This window comes from Bombyx mori, chromosome 21 (genome assembly GCF_030269925.1).
Source record: "Bombyx mori chromosome 21, ASM3026992v2".
NCBI classification, from domain to species: domain Eukaryota; kingdom Metazoa; phylum Arthropoda; class Insecta; order Lepidoptera; family Bombycidae; genus Bombyx; species Bombyx mori.
Window position 1 is genome coordinate 4,494,849 of NC_085127.1, and position 26,712 is coordinate 4,521,560.

At 40.2% G+C, this 26,712-nt stretch overlaps 3 protein-coding genes across 3 annotated transcripts in view; 2 read left to right on the forward strand and 1 right to left on the reverse strand.

The window, feature by feature from the left end:
* Positions 1-4,841: 4,841 nt before the first annotated feature.
* LOC105842396 (uncharacterized) lies at positions 4,842-5,864 on the forward strand. The gene has a single exon (XM_038018395.1). It carries the CDS (start codon positions 4,842-4,844, stop codon positions 5,862-5,864), a length of 1,023 nt encoding a protein of 340 aa, XP_037874323.1.
* A 5,353-nt stretch (positions 5,865-11,217) lies between these two features.
* The window catches only part of LOC105842130 (voltage-dependent calcium channel subunit alpha-2/delta-3), a 32,288-nt gene continuing 16,793 nt past the window's right edge, over positions 11,218-26,712 (forward strand). The window contains exons 1-14 of the mRNA XM_038018505.2: positions 11,218-11,347; positions 15,364-15,803; positions 16,003-16,267; positions 17,477-17,645; positions 18,858-18,989; positions 20,154-20,434; positions 20,698-20,927; positions 22,186-22,408; positions 22,940-23,080; positions 24,094-24,186; positions 24,294-24,317; positions 24,553-24,579; positions 25,097-25,177; positions 26,542-26,616. Of these exons, the coding sequence (XP_037874433.1) occupies positions 15,541-15,803; positions 16,003-16,267; positions 17,477-17,645; positions 18,858-18,989; positions 20,154-20,434; positions 20,698-20,927; positions 22,186-22,408; positions 22,940-23,080; positions 24,094-24,186; positions 24,294-24,317; positions 24,553-24,579; positions 25,097-25,177; positions 26,542-26,616 (2,004 nt within the window). The 5' untranslated portion in view covers positions 11,218-11,347; positions 15,364-15,540. The remainder of the gene's footprint in view (positions 11,348-15,363; positions 15,804-16,002; positions 16,268-17,476; positions 17,646-18,857; positions 18,990-20,153; positions 20,435-20,697; positions 20,928-22,185; positions 22,409-22,939; positions 23,081-24,093; positions 24,187-24,293; positions 24,318-24,552; positions 24,580-25,096; positions 25,178-26,541; positions 26,617-26,712) is intronic.
* IIM1 (insect intestinal mucin) lies at positions 11,945-13,309 on the reverse strand (the record flags this gene model as incomplete). The annotated part of the gene is given in 2 exon segments (NM_001257009.1): positions 11,945-12,046; positions 12,549-13,309. Coding segments are annotated over 2 exon segments (863 nt in total), but the record flags the coding sequence as incomplete, so codon positions are not given.

A 26,712-nucleotide genomic window follows, 5' to 3' on the forward strand; every position in this document is an offset into this window, starting at 1 on the left:
TAGACCAGACGTACATAATTTTATCATGCCCTTCAGACCGGAACTCAGTTTGTTACAACGGATAACAAAACGTTTTTTTTCTTTTTTTCCAATCTAGATTCTAAATCATATTGAACGAACTAAACTAAAAAAAGTACCTTTTATTCGTAATAAAATGAAGGTAAAGTTAAAGATGACTAAAAACCTTTTTTCTTTATCAGTTTCAATATGAAAATTTTATGAAACATTTCCAACACAAAGATTAGTCGATTCTTTATTATAAAAAATATCCTCAGATTCTATCAATGTAAATAATTACCAGATGCGCACATTAATTAATTTGATAATAAAATAATACATTAATCTTATCAATCTAAGTACATACATTAATTTAATAAATGCGTAAATTCGTATGAGGGTTTGGGTGTTTACGCAAAATCACGTTGACACGGTGGAAGGGAATTCAATAAAATTTCCACAAAGATAGTTCGTCGCATAGGATACGTTTTTTCGTGCTAAATGACGTGACTGGGCAACGCCAGGTATATAGATATCTGCTATTATAGATACAACAAACATCATGTTTAATACTATTCTTTCATTTTACGCGTCAACGGTTCTTCAAATTGGCTGGCAGTCTATATTCTAAAGATGACAGAAGCAATACTTTATCGGAAGAAAATAAACTTGTTAAGTTACATTATTTTTGAATTGTAAATTTAATGCAGGTAAAACTGCTGCGCGTATCTATTATACCTAAAGATATGTACTAGTAAATGGTACATAAAAATTGAATAAAAAAGCTACAAGGGCATTTTTTTATTGCTTAGATGGGTGGACGAGCTCACAGCCCACTTAATGTTAAGTGGTTACTGGAGCCCATAGACATCTACAACGTAAATGCGCCACCCACCTTGAGATAAGTTCTAAGGTCTCAGTATAGTTACAAATGATTCCGAAATTGGACATCGCTCGAAATATCGACCCCAAGTATCCCAATATTCTTGGAAGGTTGCAGGGATACTCCTTGGAATTGTGGCACCGGGACAAATGGGTCCTTCTTCGCAGTGAACGCGCAAACTTGTGTCTTCAACTGGTTCAATTGAACTAAGTTCACAATTCACTCGGAGACTCGCCCCAGAGAGTTCTCCACTTCAGGCACAAGTTTTGACCGTCTCGCTAGCACCACGCTCCGGGAGGGACTCCATGGCCGTTTTTTAAATTTATTAAATTTATCTTATAGACATACATAAATAAATAAAATATTACCATAATATGATTTATCTTCACATAATTACGGATCCTCCCGATCCATTAACGGTACTTCTAGGTACCTCAAGCACCGGTCACTGTCCTCGCCGAATCTGTCACTTGCGATGAAGGGCTCCACGAGTAAATTAACCCATAGACACAGCCCACTGAGCTTCAGGCTATCAGAATAGGTAGGAAAAAAATAATGATTTACCATATATTACGTGAGAATGTGGAGTGTTGTAAGTAGAGCCTTTTTTTTTTTGGTCTGGAGGAAATCGCCGGACTTCCGTCCTCCACTGGGGATGGAGGGCGGGGCATGTCAGAGTCGGACTGACTAAAACCTCCTCTCGCTCAACAACCAACGTCCAAACCTCGCATGAGACAGAACTCATGAAGAGGCAGAGGGGGGAAAGCGAAGCGTTTAGTGCGGAGCACATCTCTTCCATCACCCTCCCCCTCGGGACGCCGGACCGGCGGTCGTCGGCGCCACGACCACCAGCCCTCTCGGTCGGCAGGCTATCCGAAGCCCGCCTAGATGGCGCCGGTTAGAGTGAGCTATCCTACGGAATACCCCGCTGGGTCAGAACCAGCGTGGGTCGAAGATAGCCGACCTTCCGTCACCCGGATGCTCTTGCGTAAAACGCTTGCAGAGCAGCTTGCACGTCGTCTTCTTAGGCCCCCCTCGCCGGTCCCCAGACCGACATGTGAGGGGGACCCGAAACACTTAGAGGGCCAGGGCTTGGGCGAGATCCGCCTCCATGGCCCCCGCTCGACGGCGGCGGGATTGTGCGTCTCTCACGCGCCCCGCCTCCTCCTTCTGCGAGATGGTGCACTCGCAGAAGTCGAGCATCGCCTTCCACGACTCGTCGTCGCCGAGCATCGATGCCACAACACTCGGCACCACCCCTCCCATGCGGGGCAGGCAACGAGCGTGTGCTCCGCCGTGTCCAAGTCGCAACCACAATGGTGGCACTCTGCCGTCGGCTTGGCTCTGATCCGGTGCAGGAACTTACCGAAGCAACCATGCGTAAGTAGAGCCTATAGACAATCTAAAATCGTCACCTCGGGATATAAAGTGAAAATCTCAATAGTTCTATAATTAGGACATGTTAACGTCTGAGGAGACCATGACGCGCGAATGCTTCGTGACAATGAAAGGAGGAATGGTGGGTGTCATATGTATTCAGCACACAGGAAGGACTTAGAAGGAAGAAGTAATTCAAGAAAGGATCTTTTCATTGTTATCGTCGGGCAAACGAGAGTACGGGACAAATCTGGCATTAAGTGTTACCAAAACCCATTCATTTCACCATGTAAAGAAAAGACGCGAATTAATGCAATTTGCGCCTTTATTTCGTGACCGTATTTAATTTTATAACTTAACTATAAAACTGATATTATCTCGTTATCAGAGATATATAATATAACAATAAGGTAAAATCATATGAGTTAATACTTCAAATAGATTCATTCTATCAATTCCGGTTTGTGAATGGAGTTGCAGGTTCCTCGTAGTCTTATCAAATAATTCGAAACATTTGAAAATTCTCCTTATTACAAATATAATATAATTAAGATTCATACTGTTACCGGTGACATTTGTTTTTTTTGTAAGTTCGAAATAGCGATAGCAAATTGTTCGACTTATCTTTCAGTGCGTAATCACTTTTCCGTATTCAACATGACGGATCACACAGCACTGATTGAAGATTATATAGAAGAAGTACTTAGCCTAATTGAATATTATTTTAATCTACATATAAAAATTAAACCGCTAAATTCATTTTATGTATTTACTAGCCGTACTCACCCGCTTTGCTGGGCATTTAAAATTAACATTATTATTTATTGTCATTATTATCAGGGAGTCCAACACATATAAATATTAGACTATCCATTAAGTCTTGTACATGTATTTCCTAAATGGATACCAAGTTTCAAGTCAATCGGATGCATGGTTCAGTAGTTATAATATGTTAGTAATGGAAGCTCTTATTTTTTTATTTTTTTTTATTGCTTAGATGGAAATGGGTCGACATCGACAGCTACCTCAGTGACGGATTGGCTAGGGTTAGGTATGCCGGAGAGGAGAGCAGTCGGAAAACCACTAAAGGGTGCGTTCAGGGCTCGATAGGGGGACCTATCCTATGGAACCTTTTATTGGATCCTCTCTTGAAGCAAAGTGAAGGAAGAGGTGACTATTGCCAGGCATTTGCGGACAACGTTGTGATGGTGTTCGACGCGAACACAGCATCTGAAATCGAACGACAGGCCAATGCCGCTCTCGAACGTGTGCAGACGTGGGGCATCAGAAATCGGCTGAAATTTTCACCGCACAAAACCTGTGCGATGGTAATCACGCAAAGGCTAAAGTATGATGCACCGCGTTTGAGCATGGGGGGAATCGACATTGAAATGTCAAAGCAAGTAAAAATATTGGGACTCACTATCGACGCAAAGCTGACCTTCAGACAGCACGTAACCAATGTTTGCAAAAAAGCATTGGATATTTACAAAAAGCTTGCTAGATCAGCCCGTGCTAGTTGGGGGTTGCATCCTGAGGTTGTGAGGACCATTTATACCGCTGCCGTTGAACCAACGATACTGTACGATGCTAGTGCATGGGCACCAACAGCAAATAAATTAGGGGTACAAAAGCAGCTAAATGTCGTGCAGAGAGGTTTCGCCCAAAAACTGTGCAAAGCCTATCACACAGTCTCCCTGAACTCAGCGCTTATACTGACTGGGTTGCTCCCTCTCGACCTACGCATTCGCGAGGTGGCTTCACTATATAAAGCCAAGAGGGGGATACCCCAGCCATCGCTGAGCGACAGGGAGGTAGAACAGATGTCTCCAGCGATAGAGGCCCCACACCCTGCAGAGCAAACCAGACTAGAGTTCGATACCCTGATAGACGAGGAACAGTACAATGCCCACAGCAATTTTGCTGTGCGAATCTTTACGGACGGCAGCAAGATTAAGGGTAAAGTTGAAGCGGCGCTATCCTTGTGGAATAGAACCACCGAAACTAAAGCCATCAAGCTCGCGTTGCCGTCCTATTGCACCGTCTATCAGGCAGAACTCGTAGCTCTATGGAAGGCGACGGAAGAAGTGGCGAAGAACCGCGACACCTCTTTCGGTATCTACAGCGACTTTATTGCCGCTCTGCAAACGATCACCAACCTCGGTTCCCCCCACCCCCTAGCTGTGCAAACCAGAGACATGCTGAGGCGATGTCGACTCCAGAACAAAAGCGTTTATTTGTCATTGACGAGTGACGTCACGCTCGTGCATCTGTACTGATCAGCTCTGTTATTGTTTAGTTAAATTCGTGGTAAAACTAGTGTGTATTGTTGCTGGGTTGTTTTAATAGTGTATAACGCTATTAAAATAGTGCTTGTGATAATTTTTAACAAGGTTATTCTTCATAAAACTTTAAATACGAACCTAAAGTTCTATTAGTTTCAATATTACAAGGTTTCGGTACCCACACAAAAGAAAAAAACAAAAGGACACTTATATTTCTTATTTATTCCGCCCAAAATATTAAATCACACAGGTTACTTTAACATCTATATTCCTGTTGTCCATTTGTAAAGCACAAAATAATGGCAAAGTGTGGAGCATGTGGAAAATTCTTGTCAACCGCGGACTGTGCGCGATGTAGTAAATGCAGTGACAATTTTCATAAAGGATGCGTGGCAATCCCTTCTACGGGAGTAGCGCCTCGGGGCTGGATCTGCCCGAGTTGCTTAGCGAAGGTACCTCGTGGGGATAATGCTGCAACTCCTGTGCGAGGGTTGACAGTTGTCGGGGTGCATCAGACTTCAAACGAGTGCGATGTTGATGCAGACACGATGAATCGGTCGCTGGAGTCCCATGTCGACCTTGGCTTAGAAATTCGATCTTTTAAGGATGAGCTGGTGGGCCTAAGAACTGACTTAAGAAATTGCCGAAAAGATATCGCTGAGTTTAAGGAGCTTCTCCAGTCCTGTCATGGACGTATCGACGCGGTGGAAGCCCGTGTGCTGGGTCTTGAAGCTCGCCTAGCGGAGATCGTCCCAACAGTAGCAGCTTCTGACTTGGATTCCACGGTGGCTGAGCTTCGCATGCAGCTGCGTGAACGCGACCAGGACTTGCTCAGGAACGATATTGACATAATTGGTTTGCCGGAAGTCCGTGAAGAAAGCGCTTGTCATTTAGTCCAGGTTGTGGCTGTAAAACTAGGAGTAAAACTTGACGTGTGCGATATAGTCCACGCGGAGCGGATTGGTGCAGTAAGACGCAATTTCACTGAGGGCGACGAGAATCGTCCTCGTATACTATCAGTACGACTGGCTCGTCGCTCGGTTCGCGATGCACTATTGAAGGGAGCCCGCGTGCGCCGTTACCTCTCCACTACTGATTTAGATGTACCTGGCACCGTCCGTACTGTATATTTAAATGAACGTTTGTCCGCATATAACCGCCAACTGTTTGGTACTGCCCGTCAAAAGGGAAAAGACAAGGGCTGGAAGTATGTCTGGACCAAGGACGGACGAATTTACATTCGTCGTGGTGATGGTACTCCTGCGCTTAGAATCAGAGTTCAGGCCGACTTGAAGAAGCATTTTGGCCCAGATATAGTTTGATAAAAATAAAAATCATTATATACAATGTTTTTCTTATGTTTAAGTGTTGCTTTACTTCAGAAAGCAATACTAGGTGCTTTGCTTTTATTCTACTATTTATAACCATGTCACTATCAGTGTTCCAATTTGTTTATTGTTATGGATTGTATTTTCTATTACTTATTATTATCATTATCAATCAATATTACAATTGTTTTTCAAATCATTATGACGTAATGATTTGTGGCTTATCTTTTGAGTTTATTTACGTTAATGATTATACTTCTACTGTGCGGAATCATTGTGGTGTTCTCTGGTGTGGGTTGATGTGGGGATTGAATTTGAAGGACCTGCTACGTATTTATCCTCGATGGTTGTTTGCTGTGATGACTGTTCAGCGAGCCATAGCATTATATTATTTTCTTAATGATTTGGTTGAATTCTGCATTGTGAATTTTAAATTGTGGAGATACATCCTCCTTACTTATGTTGCCCTAATAGTATTTTCCGCTCATTAATGCCAAGACATATGCTCAAGGTAGGTTTTCATAATGCGGGATCACTAAATACAAATCATGATGAGTTTATAGTGTCTCTGATAGATCATGATCTGGACATACTGGCTGTCAATGAGACTTGGCTAAGGCGCGGTGAGGAAAACCGGGCCTCGATTGTTCCCGGTTATCGCTTAAAGCATATACCTAGATCGGACAAAATTAAGAATGGACGCGGTGGTGGGGTGGGTTTCTACGTCAGGCAAGGCATTCCATTTAAGCCCATACAGTTAACTCTCGTACAGGAATCAGTTGAACAGATGTGGTTGAGCTTGGTTGTTAACACTCGGAAAATAGCATTTGGTACGGCGTATAGACCTCCTTGGCAGGACGTTGATGTTTTTCTCGACTCTTTGACTCATACTATTTCTTCTTTGTCAGATTTTGATAGTTTGGTCTTGCTAGGCGATTTTAATGTAAACCTTTTGAACAATAATGACATTAAAACTGATAAAATGAAAGATTTTTTTCACATATGTAGTTTGGACCAACTTATTACAGAGCCAACACATTTTACTGATCATAGTGCAACACTTATTGATATTATCTGTACACATAATTTGGCTAGTAAATGTGTTCAGGTTGAGCGAATTGTTGATCTGAATAGCCATGCTTTCCTGTCTTGTGAGATAAATTGCAGGAGACCGAAAGTGCCAGCAAACATAGTCACTGTTAGGCCGTTCAAGAACATTGATGACACCCTTTTTGAAAGTGACCTTACTCGAATACGTTGGGATGCAATTTTTAACTCTGAAGACATTAATGTCTGTCTAAATAATTTTAACTCGGTCATATTGACTTTGTTTGATCTGCACGCACCCCTAAAAACAATTAAATGTAAAACATACTCTTATCCTTGGATTACTGACAACATTCGCTTGATGATGAAACTTAGGAACAAAGCTCACAAACGTTATACTGTTAGTAAGACTGAGAGTAGTCTGAATTATTATAAGGACCTTAAGTCGTTGGTGGAAAAAGCCCTAGAAAGTGAGAAAAAGGCTTATTTTAATTTTAACATTAACAATAAGATTCATAATCCCTCTATCCTATGGAAAAATTTGAAAACAAATATTTTACCTCCTGTAGACCATGAATTACCATTAATTTTTAACGATGCTAAACAAATTAATGATCATTTTTTGAAAATTCCTAATGTAATCAATTGTTCTTCTATTATATCCAATACTAACTATTTTAACTCTCATCGTTACTCTGATTCACAATTTAATCTGTCCGGGGTAAAGGAATGTACTGTATTGCAGATCTTGCAACAACTGAAGTCGGATGCTCTGGGTGTTGATGATATTTCGCTTAAAATGTTGTGTATGACATTGCCCTACAGTCTTACTTCTGTCACCAATCTTGTTAATATGTCAATTAATACATGGATATTTCCTTACACTTGGAAGACTGCTGTAGTTCGTCCTGTTCCTAAGAAACCTAATGCCATGACACTCAGTGACCTCCGACCCATCAGTATATTGCCCTGCTTGTCTAAAATTCTAGAGAAAGTAATATCTTCACAGCTGACGGACTATCTCGAGAAACATAACATATTGCCTGAGTATCAGTCCGGATTCCGGAGATCGCGTGGTACTGCAACTGCTCTCTTAGATGTGACGGATAATATCCTTGCTGCACGGGATCGGGGTATGTGTACGGTTCTGGTACTTCTGGACTTCTCTCGAGCATTTGACAGCTTGAACATTGACCTTCTTCTTGCCAAATTGAGTTTCTACGGCTTAAGTGCGGATACCATTCGTTGGTTCTCAAGTTATCTGACTGAACGATCGCAATTGGTGGAAATTCGTCGCGGTGAGGGTAATGTTCGATCCAACATGGCTAACGTCATTAATGGTGTACCACAGGGTTCGATCCTGGGCCCTTTACTATTTATCCTTTACAGCGCAGATATTGTTGGTCATATCAATCATTGTCAGTACCATATATATGCTGATGACATTCAACTGTACATCTCTTTTAAGATGTCCGAGTTTACAATGGCCATTGAGAAACTTACAGGGGACCTAAATAGAGTGGCGAATTGGTCGGAACAGAACTCACTCTTCTTAAATCCCAGCAAGACTAAATATATTGTGTTTGGAAATGAATCTCGATTGTCTAAGCTTCCATCACAACCTTTCAATGGGTTAAATATTCGAAATGACCCCATTGAGAGAGTATATGAGGTGCGTAACTTGGGCCTACTGATGGACGCAGGTCTCCGGTTTAAGAAGCATGTCACTGAGATGGTCCGCCACTGCTTCTATCGCTTGAAGGTCCTGTACCGCATCCGCAATTATCTCAGTGAAAAACTTCGGATTCAACTCGTTGAGACACTGATTCTCTCGAAACTGAATTATGCGGACGTGGTATACGGACCAAGATTACTTAATTCAACTGGGCGCATATTACAGAGAGTACAGAATGCATGCATGAGATTTTGCTTTAGCATCCCACCACGATCCCATGTTACGTCGATAATTAATCAAAGCAAAATGTTGAATTTAAAGTTGAGAAGGAAGTTGCATTTTGCTTGTTTATTATTTGGAGTCGTAAAATTGCAAACGCCGAATTATTTATATCTTAAGTTGACTTATTTAGGAGATGGCGGTAAGCAATCGCGACAGCGCTCCCAAGTGTTTGCGACTCCTCGACACTGCTCTGCTGCTTTTAGAGGCAGCTTCCGCTACTTGGCCTCTAAATGCTGGAACAATATTCCTCCACCTATCCGGCACCAGAGAACGCTAAGGTCCTTTAAAACAAATTTAAAAGTATATCTTTTGAATATACAGGAAAAATTCGAAAATATCAAATATAATTACTCCGTACTATAATCAGTTGTGCTTTGCAACTGCAATTTTTATTTAATTAATTTAATAATGTCATTTTGTTGTCCTTTTCATAACTGTTTTTTTTTATTTTTTATTACTCATGTTCTTTTTATTTTTTAATATATTTTACAATGTTGTGTATTGGTCGGTCTGATGCTGGTGTGCGCGTCACTCCGCAGGTGCCGGCGGAAGATCAGCGCCGCAGTACCGATTGTCTCGATACTGTTAGGCATTGCTGAGCCGGTAACCATTTCCAAGCCTCGTTATTTTTGTTATCTTTTTTTATTTATTTTTTGTACTTAATTTGTGTTTGGAATAAATGTTTATTATTATTATTATTATTATTGATCAAGGCCCACGCAGGCTTGGAGGGAAACGAGAGAGCTGATCGTCTCGCAAAAGAAGCGGCCCTAAAGTTAAAGAAAAAGCCGGACTATGACCAATGTCCGGTCTCTTTCGTCAAGCGTAGTATCCGCATGGCTACGCTCGTGGAATGGAACAGGAGATACAAGTCTGGTGAGACAGCCTCCGTAACAAAAATGTTCTTTCCCAATGCGGTGGCGGCGTACAGAATCGTCAGAAAAATGGAAACCACAAGCGTCATTACGCAAATCTTCACGGGCCATGGTGGGTTTTCCGCATACTTGAACCGCTTCAAGTGTAAGGACAATCCATCGTATTTATGTGAGCCTGGGGTAGATGAAACGGTTCCGCATCTCCTCTTGGAATGTCCTGTTTTTGCAAGAGACCAATTCGAGATCGAGCAAATATTAAATACGACAATGGTTGCTAGAAATTTACCGGAGTTGATTAAGAGAAAAGATAATGAATTGTTTATAAAGTATTGTTTAAAAATAGCAAATAGAATCTTAAATAGAAATAAGTGAAAGCAAACTCTGATAGCAATATGTATATAGTAAGTATAAATTGTATATCATAAAAATTGTATTAGATAGTTAGACAAATTGTGTTAGCATAAGAAATATAACCTGAAAAAAAAAAGAGACCATAATGCAAAAATTGAAACGATCTATAAAAATAGATGTGTAAGCTTTAGGATTGTAAGACTGTACGCAAAAATTAAGTAAAAACTCCCGATCCATAGCCCTTAAATTAGGTAAAAATAAAAATAAATAAATAAATTCAAACGTAATATTAAGAGCCATGTCAACGACATGGGAAAAAAAATGTGAAAGCAAAATTGGAGGCTTTAGCTGGTTGGAGTCCAGCGCTGCCCGAGCCCGGGTAGTGCTGGGTGCCCATGATGGGTTTTCCCTCCTGTTTTACCTGTAAATAAAAAAAATAAAAAAAAATGATGGAGAAGCTCGCGAATCTTCAGCCTGCCTTGGTCTTGTTCCCGCTGCTCCTACACGGACCTCCTACGGTACAGCAGACGGTCTCTAAGCTAAAAAAGCTAGGGCCGCTAAGCTAAGGCGGAGATAAGGCGGACTCAAACTGGGGGAGAAGAGGGAAGATCCCTCCGAGTTTGACTAAAAACATTAACCATGGATATCTTCATAAGTATGGATTTCCGCGGTGTTGGAATGATTCAGGGGATAAGCCCTTACCCTCTACCTCCCCCACCAACTCCCCGCCCTAAAAATCGATGGACCATAAAGGAAAGTTTAACCCTTCGGTTTTCATGAATTGTAGTAATTTCGCGTATTTCTTTTATTGCTTCAATGGCTGGACACGGCCCACCTGATGTTAAGTGGTTACCGGATCTCATAGACATCTACAACGTAAATACCGCCACCCACCTTGAGACATGAGTTCTAATGCCGGCCACTGACATGCGCGGTGAAGGACCGTCAAACATTCATTCGCAAACCTAGCGGCTGTGCAAATGGGTTCGCATACTCAATTTGCGAACCCGTTTGCGCTTCCTCTTACACTTGTTTACGAATGTCTCACGAATTTCTCCTCCTTTTTAATTCGTCAATAGAACATTGAAGAGAAAAAGAGTTTTTAATTCTTTCCCAGACATCATTAACAGCCATGCTGTTTTTATGGGATTTCTTTTGATGAAGATACGCTACACAGTAGACGTCACGAACTATGAAAATGGCGTATAGTATACGTCCGTTACCTTCGCAATCGTCGGCGCAACTGGGTAAGCGAATGTGTGGGAAACTACGCGAAGGTTCGAGGTTCGCGCGCTTTGATGTCTGTTAAAAAACCGACACAGCTTGGAAAACCACGAATGCAGCGAAAACTTTGCATAATCATTCGCAAATGTCGTCCTACACTTGTGGGTTTCCGTATTCGTGCGCATGTGAGTGACCGGTGTAAGGCCTCACTTTTAACCACGGCGCCACGCTCTTCAAACCGAAACGCATTACTGCTTCACGGCACAAATAGGCAGGGTGATGGTATCTACCCGTGCGGACTCACAAGACGTCCTACCTGCAGTAATTCCGCAAATTATAATTTTGCGGGTATGATTTATAGGTTTGATTTGCGTATATTATATTCATTTCATAACTTGAAAACGTATTCAAATAATAAAAGTGAGAAATAAAAACTGGCATACTTTATGTACTGTTTTTATTTACAAATATCTCAGTTTAATTTCTTAAAACTATATAATAAAATCATCTAATAGGAACATGTGAAATAAATAAACCAAAACATTGTTTGGTGCATTTAATAAAAGGGAATCAACGTTCGTCGAATATCAAGATTGTCGTCTTGCGGGAGCATTTTTCGTTTACAGATTGACGGATACTTCGACTTCACTAATCATTCTCCTGGCCACGGCGTTCTTGTCGAAAGATGATGCACAGCCTGCGTCCCAAGGCCAGTCGCAAACCTGATAATAAAACATTAAAAATAAAGACACTGCAATTCGAACCATGCTGAAATAAATTTAAACAATATCGCCCCTGTTTCTCGTAAAATTTTCTCTAACTGTTCTTTAACAATATACATTCTTTACTTTCAATTAATATTTTGTATTACGTAAAATCTTTTCTTGGCGTGTTGTACCAAAATGTAATTAATTTGACTCCGAGAATTTTTAGTAACTTAACTTTTTTGTTTTTTGTTTTTTATTGGTTAGATAGGTGGACGAGCTCACAGCCCACCTGGTGTTAAGTGGTTACTGGAGCCCATAAACATCTACGACGTAAATGCGCCACCCACCTTGAGATATCAGTTCTAAGGTCTCAGTATAGTTACAACGGCTGCCCCACCCTTCAGACCGACACGCATTACTGCTTCACGGCAGAAATAGGCAGGGTGGTGATACCTACCCGTGCGGACTCACAAGAGGTCCTACAACCGTTATAAGATTTTTACAAACATGTATTTACCTGGATGACTTTGTTGAAGTGTAATGTGCTAGGGCAATGTCTCAAGACTTTTCTTCCCCAAACACAATAATAGAATAGATTGCAGTTTCCTTCATGGGGCAGTAGCCAGTGAATATGAGGGTTAACTGGGCAACCATTTTCAAGGAAATCAATTTCGGGTTTTTCTGGTTCAGGTTCCGGCGTGGGAGCTACCGTTGGCGCAGCCGTCGTAGTTGGAGGCTCAGTATCCGGTTCCTGGGTAGTTGTAGGAGCTTGTGTTGTGGTCGTCGGAACTTCAGTTGTAGTTGTAGGAGCTAAAGTAGTAGTTGTAGGAGCTTGTGTTGTGGTTGTCGGAACTTCAGTTGTAGTTGTAGGAGCTAAAGTAGGAGTTGTAGGAGCTTGTGTTGTGGTTGTCGTAACTTCAGCTGTAGTTGTCTCAGTAGTTGTTGGTATTGGAGTTGTTATGGGAGCTTCAGTTTCGCGATTTGTCGTCGTTTCAGGAACAAGAGTTGTAGGTGTAGGTGACGCTGTAGTCGTATCAGCTGGGTCTATCCTGTCACCACATTCGACGTTTTCGGGCCAGTCGCACTGCCAAGTTTTAAGATTGAAGTACAAATTCCCATAGCACACCATCTCGACCGGTTGGCCGAAGGTGCATTTGTAAAATTTGTTGCATTGCGGGTGAGGCAAAAGTAATTCTATTTCCCAGTTCTCAGATTGTTCAGGTGGACACAGGTTTTCGGCCCGCGCCAAAGCAACTGCTGCCAATATCAATATTAATCCTGGAACGAAATAATTTCTTTAAAAATATTGCCTTGTGAATCTTTAGTTTAACGAACACAATCTTTTCTTTGTTTTTATTGCTTCTATGGGTGGACGAGTTCACAGCCCACCTGGTGTTAAGTGGTTACTGGAACCCATAGACATCTACAACGTAAATGCGCTACCCACCTCGAGATATAAGTTTTAAGGTCTCAAGTATAGTAACAACGGCTGCCCCACCCTTCAAACCGAAACGCATTACTGCTTCACGGCAGAAATAGGCAGGGTGGTGGTACCTACCCGCGCAGACTCACAAGAGGTCCTACCACCAGTAAATTCACTTCACCAATCACATCACATTCACTATATTATATTCGTTTGCCTGATGATACCTGAAATTTAAAATAGTTAAACAAACCAAACATTACCTCTCATTGTCGAAATCAAAAATTAAATGACATGAAATCGTTCAGCAATAGAAGTTATTTATACTCGCAGTAAATAATCAAATAAAGTTTCTTAATCTAAGAGATGAGTGGGACCGCAATAATTATTTTTCTCTTTATCGGCGCTGACATGCGATTCTCTTATCAAATAATGTACTGATAAATTGCAATACAATAATTGCTAAAAGTTGTGATTTTAATTGCTTTTAAACATAATGTAATTCTTATATTTCCATGTTCAATACAATATGTAATGGATTAGATTTCATTACGATGATCTACAATCTATACATAGAAAGAAAATAAGTCGTGATAAATGAGTTAAAAATTTAACGCTTCGGTACATAAGAGCGTTTGGGAAATCACGTCGAGTATTTTCGTCGTCTATTCCACAGATTCTAAAGAGAGTCTTCAATCAGTGCGTCCTGCCTGTCATTACATATGGAGCCCAAACGTGGACACTCACGGTTGGGCTGGCCCACAAGTTTATAGTCACTCAGCGAGCTATGGAGAGGGCTATGCTTGGAGTTTCACTGAAGGATCGAATCCGGAACGAGATGATCCAACAGAGAACCAAAGTTAACGATATACTGGTGGTAGGACCTCTTGTGAGTTCGCACGGCTAGGTACCACCACTCTGCCTACTTCTGCCGAGAAGCAGTAATGCGTTTCGGTTTGAAGGGTGGGGCAGTCGTTGTAGCTATACTGAGACATTAGAACTCATATCTCAAGGTGGGTGGCGGCATTTACGTTGTAGATGTCTATGTGCTCCAGTAACCACTTAACATCGGGTGAGCTGTGAGCTCGTCCACCCATCTTAGCATTAAAAAAAACAACAAAAAAAAACATAACACAGCAGATTAGCTGAATTGGCAATGGGCTGGGCATATTAGCCGGACAATCGATAACCGTTGGAACGCGTACTTGAGTGGACACCGCGAATAGGCAAACAAAGTGCAGAACGCCCTTAGGCTCGGTGGAGTGATGATCTGTGCAGGGTGGCAGGCAGAAGCTGGATGAGAGAAGCCAAGGTTCGTGCTCACTGGCGAGCAGTTGGAGAGGCCTATGTCTAGCAGTGGACTACTGTAGGCTGATGATGATGACATGATTTAAAGTCGTCGTGGCCTAAATGATAAGACGTTCGGTGCATTCGTATCTTACGATGCATGGGTGTACGAATCCCGCTGGCGGGTAACAATTTTTCTATTGAAATAAATACGTAGATACTTAATGTTCACGATTGACTTCCACGATGAAGGAATAATAACATCATGTAATAAAAATCAAACCCGCAAAATTATAATTTGCGTCATTACTAGTGGTAGAACCTCTTGTGAATTTCTGCCGAGAAGCAGTAATGCGTTTCGGTTTGAAGGGTCGGGCAGCCGTTGTAACTATACTGAGACCTTAGAACTCATATCTCGAGGTGGCTGGTGGCATTTACGTTGTAGATGTCTATGGGCTCCGGTAACCACTTAATGTCAGGTGGGCCGTGACCTCGTCCTCCCACCTAAGCAATAAAAAAAAATTAAAAAAATGAGAGCTTTTATTACTAACATATTTAAGTTAATGCGTACCAAAAATAAATAGGACATACAGACGTCACTACGATTTTGTTATTTTGGCAGAGGGGTCCGCGGGAAATTGGTTCAAGGCGCCAGGATGTCGGGAGCCGTTGGGCGCCAGACAGGGGCGCCCAGGAGGCTGCAGTTGTCCACAGACCGCCCGCCCTAAACCACGCGAATTTTCAAAACATTGCAATGTTACGCGCGAGAAAACATTGACGAATTGAAAACAGTATCAACATGAAAATTAAGCTAATCGTACCGATTATACTAACAGCTATACTCATTCGATCAACTGAATCTGTAAAACATAAAAATGTACTTCAAAATAGAACTGTAGCCGAAGTGAAAAATAGTCTCGAGAAACACGAGGACGCTTTGTCCGAAGTGCTCAAGCACAAAACCGGAGTTAACCCGATAAAAATTACTAATGTAACTCAAGCGAAAATTAAGCCTTTCGTCAAGAAAGAAAAAAAGATTCTAAGAATGATTTCAACGAAATCGTAAGTACATTAAGTACTTGATACATATTCATTCAATTAGAACAATGATTCATCATATTACATAGAATTTAATACTTTTAAATCACGCTTTAGTTTATTTAAAAAGACAAATTCAAAACCATGTTGATGACGATACGAATATATTTCAGTAATGCTTAATCACCGAATTAATTTAAATATTTTCATTCCGTATTTGAAGGATCGAAAATTGGGCACAAAGGCTCTCCGAAGTATTCTTCGAGATCGAAAGCAAGCTTGTTAAGCGAGAGGAACTATTGAGCGCATTTAGCGATGCTATGATGGTAGCTCGCAACGGAACCGCCCTCGTGAACAAGGCTGCAGACGCCTTAGAAGACTTGTTAACAAGAAGAGTCAAAGCCGCCGAAAATATAATGCGCAAAGCTGAAGAATTAGATAAGGACGAAACACCTCCGCCTGACAATTACGTTTTTGACCATAGCGTGGTGAGTTTATATATGCATATGTACATACATATATCGCCCATACGGTCCTATAAATTGAACTGAGTATGAGAAAATACATTTTTTAATAGTTATATCAGTGAGATGTTAGCTCTTACTGATGAAGTTTAAAATTTTAGTTTAAATATTATCGTTTTTATTTCTTTAGTCTAGCAGAACTATATATTTAATAAGATGTTGAATTTTCCAAAAACTGAAAAGTTACATAATTTGCATATGTGACGTTATTGCACCGTATGTGCGATATATAAATATTATAATATTACTATATTACAGAAAAAAGCAATTAGCCTTTTATTGTTTATTCATTCTAAAGTATTCCATATCATTATAAAACAACATTTAAAGCCCTTAAATCTCATTTTAAATTAATATTTTAAACAGTATTATTATATAATGCAAAACTCACCTACTTTCTTTACTGAATGACAGACAGGTCAATGATTCCGCCTATGAAAAAACTTTTTTTTTAAACTAAACAGTTTTGAAGGCTTTAAATACTAAAAACTACTACTTTTCTTTACATATCTAAATGTAGTTATATATACGTAGGTTTATATTATGTGTGTACGTAGCTGCTAAAAAAAAAGAATCAGGTTTTACCACGACTTTCTTACGAAGCTTCCGTAATAGAAATTAGTTCTCATTATTAAGTATATTTAATATAAAATAATTCAATTTGAACGCTGAATCGTTGACATTACACAAAATACTGAATTTTTTCAATTTCTTGATATAATAATAATTAATAATAATTTATTTATTAACCTTGAAAAACATTTACACCTAACAGTTTGCTAAAAACTCTCCACACTAGGCACTGCCTGTCTCGTGGAGAGTTTTTTTACAGGAGTATCTTAAAACTAGTAATAACGGTGCTGAATATACGAGAAAATCAAAATAGGTAAGCGAATATCATACATGTATATATACACACACATATATATATATATATATATATATATATATATATATATATATATATTTATATACATACACATACCCACACACACACACATATATATATATAAAAAGAAAAGGAACAGGTGTAATGATTTTTACCATAGGTACGTGTTTAGGGTCACTTAATGCATTTCAGAAATTCCTCCGAAAAGGACCAATTAAGCAGTTCTTTTGTTAACTTTCTTTTAACTTCTTCGTAATTTATGGTTGAACGGTTTCTCTTAAAAGGATTTAGATAAAATCAAGGAGAAGAAGATACCCAATCAGAAAGGCTGGTTCATGCCACAGAACTGTACTAATTTACAAAAGGTACCCTTGAACGAGAGTAATCATTTCGATGGCAAAGTATCACTCCAGACGTCCAGCGTTTATGTTTCGCTTGAAGTTTTTGAATGCGGTAATACCTCTTCATTTTCTAATCCATAGTATTTTTTTTCATTTTTTTTATTGCTTAGATGGGTGGAACGAGCTCACAGGCCTCCAGTTAAGTGGTTACTGGAGCCCATAGATATGTACAACGTAAATGCGCCACCCACCTTGAGATATAAGTTCTAAGATCTCAGTATAGTTACAACGACTGCCCTCACCTTCAGACCGAAACGCATTACTGCTTCACGGCAGAAATAGGCGGGGTGGTGGTACCTACCCGCGCGGACTCACAAGTGGTCCTACCACCAGTAATACTAATGTGGCTACCGATATTCGTAATATTATACTAATGTAGTCATCGATGGAGCGGTGTGTAAAAAAGTGTCAATCAATCTTTAGTTATTATTATAGGGAAGACTTTCGGATAGTAACAATAAAACTACAATAGTGGACCACTTTTATTTTATGCTGCGCGATCTCAATTCTACATTGATTTTTACGTTATCACGGACTTATCACTGAACTGATTCTGACGGAATTCGGTACGAGGAATGAAGTCTGGGAAATAATATAGCCTACCTTTCAAAGAAAAATATTTATATACACATACACATAGTTAAATAACACAAGAATTTTCTAATGAATACTTTCTTTTAACGCATAACGCATAAAGCGGTAGCTAACAACATGAGAATAAATTCATAAAGATAGGATTTTTTATTTATTTAATAAGCTTATGCTCTCCTGGTGGCTACCGGTGTCCCTAGGCTTGATATAGTAAATACTGCAAACCCACTATGAGCTGTCTAGCTTTGTGAACCTGAACGCATTACTGCTACCCAACCGATCATCGTTCTCATCGAACCCGTCGCTTGCCACGAAGGGCTCGACGAGTCCATTAACCCTCAGACACAGCCCACTGAGTTTCTCGCCGGATCTTCTCAATGGGTCGCGTTTCCGATCCGGTGGTAGATTCTGCGAAGCACGGCTCTTGCTAGATTGCTTGCTAGTTCGTGTTAGCAACGTCATCAGATTTGAGCCCCGTGAGCTCACCTAAAGGCGACTAGTTAAGGAAGACTATCAGCTTAGGTAGGAAAAAAAAAGCTACGCACCAAATCAGGCGGGCACATAAAGTAATCAATAGTACTATAAAAAGTTACTTAATTAATACGAACATTTATCTAATTCAGAATTTTAGATTAAAAAAAAGTTCTTTTAAGTTTAAAAAAATATATTTTAGATCCTAAGGTTATGAAACATATATATTGGACGGAAGGGTTATTGTCGACATTCAAAAAGAATTACGCGCAGGACGCGACCACGGACTTTCAGTATTTCTGTAGTGCTAAAGGATTCTTACGACACTACCCAGGTGAGTTATGTAATAAAAATATGTAAGTATTGCTTTACTAGCTGACCCGGCAGACTTCGTAGTGCCTCAATCGATAAATAAAAGACCTAAATGTTTGTATAAAATAAACTTAACACAAACAAATGGAATCCGTCCGACGGGGGACACATCAAAGTAAAACACAAAATTGTTATTTTTATTTAATTCCGAGCATTTTCATGTTTATCTACCTTTTAAACCTTCTCTGGACTTCCACAAATAATTCAAGACCAAAATTAGCCAATTAGCCGGTCCAGCCGTTCTCGAGCTTTAACGAGACTAACGAACAGCAATTCATTTTTATATATAAAGATTATTAAAATCAATGTTAATACAGGAACGTAGGATTTATTTTCGAAAATCTTATAGTTCCTACAATAATTTCCAATTACTCCACTACTCATTAAAACGCGTTTCATAATGTCTAGTGTGGGCCGTCTTGAACCGTTTGTTATCTATGAATCGCATTGGGATAAATGTTTGAGAATATGCCATAAAAATGAATGAATCATAAAAATATATAAAACATTTTATAATTACATATAATTGACGGAGAGCGCATTGTAACTCTCCAGACATTTGGTTTTTATGGGCCTTTTGGGTGACTATTGGGTTTTATAAATGTTTCATACCCGATCCTGTGAACCGAATGGTAAGCAGTAGACGTCATTACGGATCCTCCCGATCTATTAACAGTGCTTTTAGGTACCACAAGCACCGGTCACCGACCTCGCCGAACCCGTCGCTTGTGACGAAGGGCTCGACGAGTAAATTAACCCATAGACACAGCCCACTGAGTTTCTCGCCGGATCTTTTCAATGGGTCGTGTTTCCGATCTGGTGGTAGATTCTGCGAAACACTTCTCTTGCTAGAGACAGTGTTAGCAACAGCTTCGGTTTGAGCTCCAAAAGCTCACCTACATACTAGGGTTTAGTAACATTTGGTTGGGTTCTTCAGTAAAATACTGATGATATATTAGGCATTTATTGCACACCTTGCTTAGCTGGCGGTAGGCGAACGACTGCCCTCGCAGAAGCGTCGCCCGACATCGCACATTGCATATTATCTACACTACTACACTAATGTTGATATAGCCTCTCAAGGCGATCAGCATAAGTAGTAAAAAAAAATTGTATTTGTCGGTAGCTGCTTTATGGGACGACATGCACCAGCTCAAGTTGAATACGGACGACGTGTACGACTGTCGGCTGCGGTCGTGGTACGTGAGCGCCGGCGGAGCGCCCCGTGACGTACTCGTGTTGCTGGACGCCTCGGGCTCCATGAACGGCTCCTCGAACCAGGTCATCGCTGAGGAGTTCACTTTGGCTCTGCTCAGCGCTCTCACCGACGACGATCAAGTGAACGTCTTATACTTCAATGAGAAAGTTAATTCGCTTATCCAGTGCTTCAATCAGAAAATGGTTCCGGTGAGACTCTACTTATAAGCTGTTCGTTTTTATACCAAACGACTTTTGGTTATTGAGAAGCTAAAAAATGAAACTTTGAAAATATAATTTATGATAATGGTATTTGTAGTGTTATTTAAATTGAGGAACTTCATAGAGGAAGATCATTGAAATTTACTAATCAAAACATTTTATTCGATTTAAATAATTACGAAGCTTGAAAAATACACCAGACTCGTACATGCAATATGCTTAAAAAAATCAAATCCATTTTGAATTTTTAGGCAAACCACGTGAATTCTGCCGCGATGATGGAAGAGCTAAGGGAATACACGAAAGTAAACGAGACGAAAGTGGACTACGCGCTAAAGTACGCGATAAAACTGCTACGGAAACAGCGCTTGATTAGAGACCGACCGAAGTCGTGTCAGCAAGCTATAGTGCTGCTCACGGACAGCATGTACGACAATTACACGGACCTCGTGAGGCATTTGGACCCCGGGAATAATATCAGGTAGATAAAATATACCAGACCAACAGGTATACGATCGGGTTCAGGTTAATGAACACAGAACAAATTTACTAAAGCGCGCGCCCTCGCTTCGCTTCGGAAAGATTAAATTTTATTATTGATAGTTGAGTCCCGCTATGTTACCCGCGGTTATTGTCGTACCGCGGGTGACGCCGCGGGACAAAACTAATCTAAAAAAAGTAGCCTAAGTTACTCCTTATATCATAAGCTACTTGTCAGTGAAAGACCCGTCAAAATCGATCCAGTCGTTCCAGAGATTAGCGGGAACAAACAGACAGATAGACAAAAATTGTAAAATATGCTATTTTGGTGTATGTACCGTATACAAATATACATATATTCAAATGCATGTAGTAAAAAGCGTTTATTTCAATATTACAAACAGACACTCCAATTTTATTTATATGTATGTATAGATAAATCTATACATACATATAAATAAAATTGACTGTAAAATTTCAGACTCTTTAAATAAATTTAAAGAGTCTGAAATTTTACAGTCCACAATGCGTTCGTGCCACAATTGTAAAAGAAATTAAAATTAAATTGTAAAAAGAAGAAAAGAGGCCTAAGGAGCGTAGTCCCATGCGCTGGTCCGATCATTTTAAGACGAAATTGGACTCCAGCACCAATGTATTTTTCCCCCACCTATTCGCTGATAGCCTAAGAGGCTATTTAAGCTACGCCCGGAGCCAATGTCGTTATTCACTACGCAAAGAACAAGAAGGAATGGAGAAACATAGTCCAAATAGAAGTGCTCCGTAAAGATCACGACCCTCAGCACTGAGGAACACGATGCAAGGAGGAGTTTTTTTTTTATTGCTTAAATGGGTGGACGAGCTCACAGCCCACCTGGTGTTAAGTGGTTACTGGAGCCCATAGACATCTACAACGTAAATGCGCCACCCACCTTGAGATATAAGTTCTAAGATCTTAGTATAGTTACAACGGCTGCCCCACCCTTCAAACCGAAACGCATTACTGCTTCACGGACAATGCGTGAACTTTACAGTAGACTAATTTAAATTTGAAATACCTGAAAAAAATTATATTTTAACGAATCTAGCTGTAAGATTGAAATGATTTTAATAGACCCAGATATATATATATATTTTTTTTTGCGCATCGAATATGGTTATTGCCTATCATTTATGTACAAAGCAGTTATTGTCGCTTAGTGACGTTTGCCTTTCAAGCGTCGAAATGTTTTAGTGAGGTTGAAGTGCTTGGTCCCGGGCAGACTGTTCGTGTTCTGGCTGCACGACCGGTACGGGCTGCGCGACGACACGCGGCGGCTCGCGGAGTGGCTGAGCTGCGCGCGCGACGGCTACTTCGCCGAGCTCATCACGCACGCTGACGTCACGGAGCAGGTCATGAGCGTGCTGCGCGTGCTGGTTCGCCCGCTCGTCGCGCAGCGGGACCACAGGCTGCGGGTCTTCAGCGATATATACGCTCACATTGAGGTCGTACCCTTACTTCAATCATTTATCATGCTCGTTTATACAGCCATGGAAATAAAAATGTTATGTTGCAAAAAAATATATATACACAGTTCACGTGCATTAGACTTAGCCCACTAAGCTTCTCGCCGGATCTTCTCAGTGGGTCACGTTTCCGATCCGGTGGTAGATTCTACGAAGCACTGCTCTTGCTAGGGTTCGTGTTAGCAACATCGTCAAGTTTAAGCCCCGTGAGCTCGCCTACTTGTTTTGTGAACCTAGTATGATGACCCCTAGTAGTCACTAGAATATGCAAAAAAAAATTACTTGAAACATTAGAAATGGCCAATATAATTCTTTCGCAGACTTGTTTTAATAGGTTTTCGTTTATCACTTTTTAGTTCGTCTCTGCGAGAAAGTAGAAAATAACATAATGTCGCTCTTTCGTTTCATCTAGTTAAAAAAGCATCACTGCTTCACGGCAGACTTTTTCAATTCAATAAATAATAGTGAAGTGATTAATGAATTAGCACCGCCCGGTCTCCCTCCCCCTAGGACCCGAGACGCAGCGAGTACCACTGGACGCAGAAGGAGAACGCGGAACAACTCTATCGTTACAAGGAGCTGAGGAAGGACAAACGCAAACTCCTCGACCCGAGGCGAATGTATGAAGATTGGATGCACCAATGGAAACTCGTGAGTTTTCCAAAATAAACTCTTTACAAACAAATTATAAGAAAACAGAATGGAAATCAGCCCATTCAGAGACTATTAGCGCAGATGTCACGTGAAAAGCAATAAAATAACCTAACACCAAAGTACTAAAAGGGCACCGATTAACTTAAAATATACTCAAAAATGACCCATAAATTATCTCGTTAAAAATAATAATTAGACCACTCGGACGATTGTGTGCCGCCCAAAGGACACTAAATGAAAAATATGTTCCCGTGTCAGAAAAAACGGTACTACCCCTTGTCTTTATTATCGAGAACGTATCTTCTTACAACTTGTACATTTAGAAATATGTACATATATCTATTCGTTAAAATACTCGCACTTCACCTGCCCTACGTACATTAGTTGCATTGGACAAAAAGATGTGTGGTGTCGTGGGACACCGGATAAGAACAAAGTTTCTTATTATAAAAATATTAATTTTAAGTTCTATTCGAGGTATAAAGCAAATAATTATTCGGGTGTACATTTTTCATTATAATTTTTTTATTGATAAAAATTAAAAAAAACTACAAAGTTATCAACTTTATTTTATTCACAATGATTTATAAAAAATATAATGTATAATAATTTACAAAGAAACAGCTATTTATATGAATAATAAAAATAACCGTCATCACGTAGACTATACATTAGACACTGTATAGCCATCAGTCTAAGACTATACATAAATAACAAAAATCTTACGTTACGGCCGTTTTTTCCCGGTTTGGGTACCCCTCCGCATCGTCCCATAAGGAACTTCGTTCCAAAACCTGATCTAAGGTTCCTACGACAAATATACAAGCAGTGTGTCCATGGAACAAACAGTAGGCAGCGGCTTGGCTCTACCCCTGGCATGCTGACGTCCATGGACGTCTAATGAAAAATGGAACTGCTGACGTTCATGAATCCAACCAACAAGCATGTGCACTTCTATATAAGGTACTTTTTACAATTAGGTTTATTATAAAACATTCAATGTTCTGCAGAACGAATACGGGCAGTATTATGAAGGAGAAGAATTGAATTATCGTTTGGAAATAAGCGTTTCTGTGCCCGTTTTTGATGCTACTACGGCAGAGGTAAGTTGTATAGGATAGTTTTATGGAAACGAAACACAACCGCGGAACCTTCCAGAAGAATTTGAATGTCAAAATTGTCATTGAAAAGTTGTACTTTTTGTTTACAGAATATTACGATCCAATTGATGGAGGTAAGAGAGAACACAAAGAAATATCTTTAAGTATATAATTAAGAAAAAAATTAACGTGGAATTTGTGGACCACTTCTTTTCTGAATACCTTTACTTTACTGAATACCTTTACTTTTACTTTTGAGGAGTGAAAGATTTATTGAAGGGAAAGAAAACAAAAAAATATATTTTTGTAGCTATTTGGCGTCCTTGTCATGGACAAGAAACACTCAAACTATTACAATTTGTATTGCAGGAGAGACAACGGAACTCTACGAGACAGGTAAATCAACTTTGTACTTTACTTATTGACGATGGGGAACTGGCGGGGGTCTGGAGGGGGAAAACCAATCAAGTTTCACTTAATATCAAGGGGTAAATAGGCTATAAATAAAACATTACACTTTCGGCAGCTCCAAGTTCCTGACTTTTTTTATTGCTTAGAAGGGTGGACGAGCTCACGGCCCACCTGGTGTTAAGTGGTTACCGGAGCCCATAGACATCTACAATGTAAATGCGCCAGCCACCTTGAGATATAACTTCTAAGGTTTCAGTATAGTTACAACGGCTACCCCACCCTTCAAACCGAAACGCACTACTGCTTCACGGCAGAAATAGGCAGGGTGGTGGTACCTATCTGTGCGGACTCACAAGAGGACCTACCACCGGTGACTGGAACTAGATGTTCCCAACAATCTGTGTAGTTAGGTTATGGTGTTTGTAGAGTCCAGTACAGCGTCAAATAAAAGCAGCTGATATCAGTCCAAATAAATCAGTACATACAATCTACTCGGTTCCAGTATCCAGTAAACCGTCTTCTGGGAGTAGCAGGAGTGGACATTCCAATCGACCATTTGAAGTTGATTCTGCCGTATCATCAGGTAAACTCTTTCCATTTTCTTCCTTAGTTTTTTCATATTAGCGAATTTGAGAAATATTCAAGTCTTTAAAAAAAATCCTCACATTAATCCTCGAAGGAAATTTTTTTCTTGGTTTATTGGTCTGGGTATACAAGTAGATCTATACCCGAACACAAGTAGGTAATGATTGCGACCCGGAAACATTAGATTAACTGGCGCATCATGACACACGATTTGCGTTTTCTCATTCCTGCGCTCGACACATTTAACAAATTGCTCTTTAGCGCATAGGTCGGTCCGATCCTAATCTGTTAATCTCTATTCCTTTGCGAATACCTACATTTTTTCTCTACCTAACGCTGGTAGCCTAAGAGACTATTCCATCTCACGGGCTCAACCTTAATTTTTTAACACTAGCTCTAGCAAGAGCAGTGCTTCGCAGAATCTACTACCGGATCGAAATTGCGACCCACTGAGAAGATCCGACGAGAAACTCAGTGGGCTGTGTCTATGCGATAGTTCGCTCGTCTTATTCGACGAGTTCGACGAGGACGGTGACCGGTGTGCTTGCGAGGCCTAAAAGCACCGAGAGTGAATCCGGGGGATCCGACAAGACATGTTTTCGGCGACGGCGGCTTTACATTGCCCTGTCGCGGTCGCATAAGAATATCTACATGTAAATTACATACACCTTTAATTTATTTACGAGATGTAATAAATGTACAGATAGAAAATTTTCTGTACTATGTGTAAATAGAATGTATGGATATATCGTTCCTTATCCGGGCGAACTGATTCGAACACTTCAGAACAGACGTTATTAACATAATTCCTGTTGTTATTGACATTAAAGAGCACTACGCCTTTTTCTCTTTCAATGAATGAAAAGCTTAGAAAAAAGAATCAAGGCAAAGTAGTCGCTTAAATATATTAGCAAATTCTCGTTTCCTGGTTTTAAATATTTTAGTACCCTCTCTCTCTCTCTCTCTCTCTTCCCAGCTATTTATCCCGCATGGCGGTGGGGATAGCTTTCCTTACTTTACTCCTCCACCTCGGTCGCTGTCTTCGACATCCTCGTCAGCAACATTGCATTCCCTTGTGTCCTTCAGCAAAATATCCTTCCAACTTGTATTGGGTCTACCACTAGGCCTCCGATTTAGTACAAAAAATTTTACTACTATTCCACTCATATGTTTTATTAATGTAAAAATCACGACTACAACCAGTTTAATCTCTCTAGCCATGAATAAACGTTTAGTACAAACGTCGTCTATCTTCTATTATAAATATTATTATCCTATTACAAACCTATTAGATATCATGAAACGATATCTGATACCAACAAACAGAAGCTAAAAGTAATTCACAATTTATATTTTTTTCAGCTAGGTGCGGGCGGCTCAATCATACTGGTGGATCATCGTGGAAACGTTGTCTTGCACGACAATTTGAAACCTACAGTAAGCACGTGAAGTATCATTGTTGATTAACAAAGGGATAGCAGATATACCATTATGTTAGGTGCCGCTGTTAATTAACCCGAAAAATACATAAAT

Coding starts and splice junctions, on each gene's coding strand:
- LOC105842396 (XM_038018395.1), top strand. CDS start 4,842: ATGGCAAAGTGTGGAGCATGTGGAAAATTCTTGTCAACCGCGGACTGT.